Genomic DNA, 6,879 nt, shown 5'->3' with positions numbered 1-6,879 from the left:
GAGGCTGGGCATGAGATAAGGGCAGAGGCTGAGGTGAGATAAGGGGCAGAGGGCTGGGCATGAGACGAGGGCTGAGTATGAGATAGGGGCAGAGGCTGGGTATGAGATAAGGGCAGAGGGCTGGGCATGAGATAAGGGCAGAGGGCTGAGTATGAGATAAGGGCAGAGGGCTGGGAGTGAGATAAGGGCAGGGCTGGGCATGAGATAAGGGCAGAGGGCTGGGCATGGAGATAAGGGGCAGAGGGCTGGGTAGAGATAAGGCAGAGGCTGCATGAGCAAGGGAGAGGGCTGAGGAGATAAGGGCAGAGGGCTGGGCATGAGATAAGGGCAGAGGGCTGGGCATGAGATAAGGGAGCAGAGGGCTGGGCATGAGATAAGGCAGAGGGCTGAGTAGTGAGATAAGGGCAGAGGGCTGAGTATGAGATAAGGGCAGATGGCAGAGATAAGGGCAGAGGGCTGGGCATGAGATAAGGCAGAGGGCTGAGGTGAGATAAGGGCAGAGGGCTGGGCATGAGATGGGCAGAGGGCTGGGCAGGAAAGGGCAGGTATGAGATAAGGGGCAGAGGGCTGGGCATGAGATAAGGGCAGAGGGCTGGGCATGAGGGCAGACTTAACCATGGGTGTACTGAATCGCAAGTTGACTCAGGAACATCTCAATTAACCATCTGTTTGTTACTGGTGGAGAAAAAAAAAAAAAAAGAGAGAGAGAGAGAGAGAGAGAGAGAGAGATATACATGTGTCTGAATATATCTGTTTGGGTTGAAAGTGTATATATGTATGATAATATCATCATTAACTCGAATACGCTGGACAGCTTCAAACATAGGTTGGATGGATATATGAGCAATAGGGGTTGGGTGTAAAACGGACTGCCCAGTATGGGCCAATAGGCCCGCTGCAGTTTCCTCCATTCTTATGTTCTCATGTATGTATGTATGTATGTATGTATGTATGTATGTATGTAGATAAACGTACATATATGTTTCACCCAAGAAGGAAAAAACGAAGAGGTAAATGTAAGTAATAACACAGGGAACAAGTGACTGTGTGAGGAATCACTTGAAGGAGAAGAGGAGGAACTTGATGGGCCAAGGAGCCCACGAGGAGTCTAGAGGCTCTTAGACGAAACCACACCTGTCTACTTAGGGCAAACTTTACCCGGAGTCTACCTGAGGAGCGAGAGAGGGGTGTGGGGAGGGAGGAGGAGGGAGGGGGGGAGGGGAGGGAGGGGAGGGAGATCGAGGAGGCTCGTCTCTCCTACCCAATAAGGTCGGCCTTGAAGGAGGTTGAGCAAGTACCTTAGATGGACGAAGACCTCCCCTAAGGGATGGGCCAGCCCGACGGAAACGAGATCACAAGAGACTCTAAGGGTGAACAAGGGACCCCAGGGTAAACAAGCGACCTTCAAGGCGAACAAGGGACTCCCAGGGTGAACAAGGGACACCCAGGGTGAACAAGGGACACCAGGGTTAACAAGGACTCCAGGGTGAACAAGGACTCCCCAGGTGAACAAAAGGGGCCTCTAGGGTGAACAAGGACTTCCAGGGTGAACAAGGGACCCTAGGGTGAATAAGGGACCCCAGGTGACAAGCACCCAGGGTGAAGGACACCAGGGAACAAGGGACTCCCAGGGTGAACAAGGACCCAGAACAAGGGACTCCCAGGGTGAATAAGGGACTTAGGGTAAACAAGGGACTCCCAGGGTGAACAAGGGACTCCCAGGTTAAGTTAGAGCCACCGCCGTGAAGGGTAGTGAGGGGCGTCTGGTGGTGGTGAACACAGACGGTCACTTTCTACCCTAATACAGTAAAGTGAGGCAAAGTTGTGATCCAGGTCAGGGCCAGGACGATCCCTGAGGAGGAGGGGAAGGAGGAGGAGGAGGAGAAGAGGAGGAAGGAGGAGGAGAGGAAGGAGGAGGAGAAGAGGAGGAGGGAAGGAGGAGGAGGAGGAGAAGAGAGGGAAGGAGAGGAGGAGAGGAAGGAGGAGGAGAAGAGGAGGAGGGAAGGAGGAGGAGGAGGAGAAGAGGAGGGGAAGGAGAGGAGGAGGGGAAGGAGAGGAGGAGGGAAGGAGAGGAGGAGGAAGGAGAGGAGGAGGGGAAGGAGGGAAGGAGAGGAGAAAAGAAGATGAGAGAAGGAGGAGAGAAAAAAGAGAGAAAGAGGAGGAGAGAGGTGAGAGATGAGAGAGGAGGAAATCAGTAAAAGAATAATAATCCAAAACAGCCCCAAAACAGCTTAAAATAACCCCAAAACAGCTTAAAACAGCCCCAAAAACAGCTTAAAACAACCCCAAAACAGCCCCAAAAGACCCAAAACAGCCTCTAAGCTTATATATCCAACAATACCAACACGCGTGAAAGGGGTAATGAACTCAAGCTGCGTTTTTTGTATTGTACTAAAACATCTCCAAGCGTTTCCTGCCAGCCGCTATAATTAATATAATGATAGTGGGCTCTATAACTCTCTAATACTCTGGAGAAGAAGTTGTGATTTTCTACATGATATATAACTGGTTGGAGATTATTGGGGGGTGGTGGTGGTGGTTGTTGTTGTTGTTCGTCTACTGAGAGAGAGAGAGAGAGGTGTGTGTGTCGTCATCATATACACCATACAATAGACTACTAACTATCAATGGCTAAAAACACACACACACACACACACACACACACACACACACACACACACACACTGTCACAGGCACCACTATACAGAATATTACATTTGTACTTGATTATGTATATGTGTGTATTGTATAATGTATGAAGCTTCCCTCTCTGTTTACATATTCCCACCCACTATTCCCACTACACTATTCCCACTCCACTATTCCCACACACTATTCCCACCCACTATTCCCACTACACTATTCCCACTACTATTCACTCCACTATTCCATACACTATTCCCACTCCACTATTCCCACTCCACTATTCCCACTCACACTATTCCCACTCACACTATTCCCACCCTATTCCCACCCACTATTCCACCACACTATTCCCACTACACTATTCACTCCACTATTCCCACTACACTATTCCCCTACCCACTATCCCACTACACTATTCCTACCCATATTCCCTCCACTATTCCCCACACTATTCACTACACTATCCACTGCGTCAAACGACATCCAATACAAAAAGAGATTACAGGGAATATTACAACAACACTGTACTGTATGAGAATGAGGGAGGGAGGGGAGGGAGGGAGGAGGGAGGGAGGGGAGGGAGGGAGGTAGGGGGAGGGGAGGGGAGGGAGGGAGGGAGGGAGATAGGGAGGGAGAGAGGGAGGAAGCTGTGGCTGGGATATTGTCGTGTACAGTATGTGGTGTTGTTTTAGGTATGGGTCGACACTACACTACACTACACTACCACCACAATCTACATACACATCACTACACCCAGCCTGTGTACTGTTGTGGGGGAGGAAGAGGTAGGGGTGGGGAGGTTGGTGGAGTGGTGAAAGGGAGATGGAGGGGAGGGAGGGGGGTTAGGTGTAGAGTGGGGAGAGAGGAAAGTGTGGTTGTGAAGGAAGGGATGGTGGTGGTTGGAGGGGCTGGTGGTAGATGGGTGTGGTAGGTGGGTGTGGTAGATGGGTGTGGTAGGTAGGAAATATTACTAAGAGGGGAGTGAGGGGAAAGGATAAGAGAGAGAGAGAGAGAGAGAGAGAGAGAGAGAGAGAGAAGTTCTCACCACTAATGACTCTACCACTCTCACTCTTTTTATCTGCCCTTGTTTTCTGTCACATCAAAACACGTCTTTATTATGTCGTTAATGGAGGCGGAGCACAGCGGCGATACTAATGATATACAACTGTCTGTATGTATGTATGTATGTATGTATGTATGTATGTATGTATGTATGTATGTATGTATGTATCTTGCCTTGATTCATCCCCGTTTCACCAATCTCCAGGTATGAGTTAGAAATGGCTACTTTTTCATTCACCAGCTATTAAAAAAAAAGGCCAAACTGGAGGTATTGGCGGGATATGTGCCTTACATTACGCCAAACAAGTGATAGGTTGGTTCTTGTCTGCCATAGTCTCCCCCACTAAGCACAGAAAACGGGATATGGGGGAGAATAGAGGGATAACTTAAATAATATTCATGGTAAATAATAAACGTAAATAACTCAGTAGGGAGGTTATTGAGATATTGCAATAACTTAGATAATGATATAAAGGTGTTATTGATGTTTTTTTATATCTTATGAATTTTAGAAGTATGGTTATTCAAAACTCATGAGAGAGAGAGAGAGAGAGAGAGAGAGCTGGGCGGAGGGCGGGGTGCAACGAGGAGCCAGTGACGTGAAAGGGCTGGGAGCGAGGGTGAGATTCTATCAGTCAAGTCAGTCAGTGAAATCAAGTGTTCATATAGGTCAATACTTCAATAGAAAAAAAAAATGAACGTACGAGTCTTTAAGGTCTTTGAGAAATACGACCTTGGACGACCATACACGACTACAGTATAAAATAATGGACGACTTTCTGACCAGCAGCTGACCCTCACGAAGCTTATAATCTCTCTCTCTCAGGCACCCACACACACACACACACACACACACACACACACACACACACACACAGCCCCAAAAACATGAGCAAAGAAACATACAGGGTCACATCCACAGGGAAGCCGACAGCGTTCAGTAGTGATACTCCCTCTCCCCCTTCCCGACCTCCCCCTACCTCCCGACCATCCCGACTGCTCCCTACTCTTCCTGACCATTCCGATTCTCCCCTACCTCCCTCTCCTCCTTCTCCCTCTCCTCCCATTCTCCCTACCCTCCTCTCAACCAGACACATATATATATTCCACAGGAGTATTATAGATGGGAATGTGCCAGATCGGGAATACGCCGAGGCGGGAATTGAGAATGGATGGGAATGAGGCGACCGGCAACATGGCACCACGACAACATGGTACCACGACAACATGACAACACGGCAACATGACAACACGGCAAACATGACAACATGACAACACGGCAACATGGCACCACGGCACCACGACAACATGACACCAGGCAAAAGACAACACGGCAACATGACAACACGCAACATGGCATCACGGCAACATGACAACACGGCAACATGACAACAACACGGCAACATGACAACATGACAACACGGCAACATGGCACCACGGCAACATGGCACCACGGCAACATGACAACACGGCAACATGACAACACGGCAACATGGCACCACGCAACATGGCACTACGGCAACATGGCACTACAGCAACATGGCACCACGGCAACATGACAACACGGCAACATGACAACACGGCAACATGGCACCACGGCAACATGGCACTACAGCAACATGACAACACGGCAACATGACAACACGGCAACATGACAACACGGCAACATGGCACCACGGCAACATGGCACTACAGCAACATGGCACTACAGCAAATACGACAACACGGCAGCTGACAACACGGCAACAAGGCACGACGGGCAACATGCAACACGGGCAACATGGCACCACGGCAATTGGCACCACGGCAACATGGCACCACGGCAACATGACAACACGGCAACATGGCAACACGCAACATGGCACCACGGCAACATGGCAACCACGGCAACATGGCACCACAGCAACATGACAACACGGCAACATGACAACACGGCAACAGCTGGCAACACGGCAACATGGCAACACGGCAACATGGCACCACGGCAACATGGCACCACGGCAATATGGCACGACGGCAACATGGCAACACGGCAATATGGCACGACGGCAACATGGCAACACGGCAACAGGCACCACGGCAACATGGCACGACGGCAGCAAATACGGCACACACGGCAATATGGCACCACTGCAACATGACACTACGGCAACGTAGCACAACATTTACCTCGTAACTGGAAACATTAAAACACTAACTCACGCACTAACAGAAAACACACTCAACAACCTAACAATCACACCACAACAACACTCCTAACACACTTCACTACCACAACAACACTCTAACCTAACAACCCCACAACAACACACAACACAACACACTCACACACAACACAAACAACACACACACACAACAAAACACCCACACACACCACCACAACACCCACCAACACTTCACTCCAACAACACACTCTAACCTAACCTAACACACTTCACTACCACAACAACACACTCTAACCTAACCTAACACACTTCACTACCACAACAACACACTCTAACCTAACCTAACACACTTCACTACCACAACAACACTCTAACCTAACCTAACACACTTCACTACCACAACAACACACAACCTAACCTACACACATCACCACAACACACTCTAACCTAACCTAACACACTTCACTACCACAACAACACACTCTAACCTAACCCAACACATTTCAACAACACACCCAAACATAACACAACAACACCAACCAACACACTTCACACCACAACAACACCCTCCAACCCAACCAACACATCAACCACACACTTACCAACAACCACACACAACAACACCAACCTAACCTAACCCCACACCTAACCTAACACACTTCAACTACTAATACTACACAACAACACACTTAACAACAACACACTTCATCACCACAACAACACACTCTAACCCAACCTAACACACTTCATCACCACAACAACACACCCTAACCCAACCTAACCTAACACACTTCACCACCACAACAACACACTCTAACCTAACCTATCACACTTCACCACCACAACAACACACCTAACCCAACCTAACACACTTCACCACCACAACAACACACTCTAACCTAACCTAACACATCATCACAACAACAACACACACTCTAACCCAACCTAACACACTTCACCACCACAACAACACACTTAACCCAACCTAACACTTCACCACCACAAC

At 48.9% G+C, this 6,879-nt stretch overlaps 1 protein-coding gene across 1 annotated transcript in view; it reads right to left on the bottom strand.

The window, feature by feature from the left end:
* LOC121854562 (vegetative cell wall protein gp1-like) overlaps positions 1–370 on the bottom strand; it is an 846-nt gene extending 476 nt beyond the window's left edge. Inside the window, exon 1 of the mRNA XM_042349238.1 lies at positions 1–370. This exon is cut by the window's left edge and continues 476 nt beyond it. Coding sequence (XP_042205172.1) covers positions 1–370 — 370 coding nt within the window.
* Between the last annotated feature and the right edge of the window lie 6,509 nt (positions 371–6,879).

The sequence above is a fragment of the Homarus americanus genome, unplaced genomic scaffold (assembly GCF_018991925.1).
Source record: "Homarus americanus isolate GMGI-L3 unplaced genomic scaffold, GMGI_Hamer_2.0 scaffold16007, whole genome shotgun sequence".
NCBI classification, from domain to species: domain Eukaryota; kingdom Metazoa; phylum Arthropoda; class Malacostraca; order Decapoda; family Nephropidae; genus Homarus; species Homarus americanus.
The sequence above is the reverse complement of the archived record's forward strand: the minus strand, read 5'-3'. Positions and strand labels throughout refer to the sequence as shown.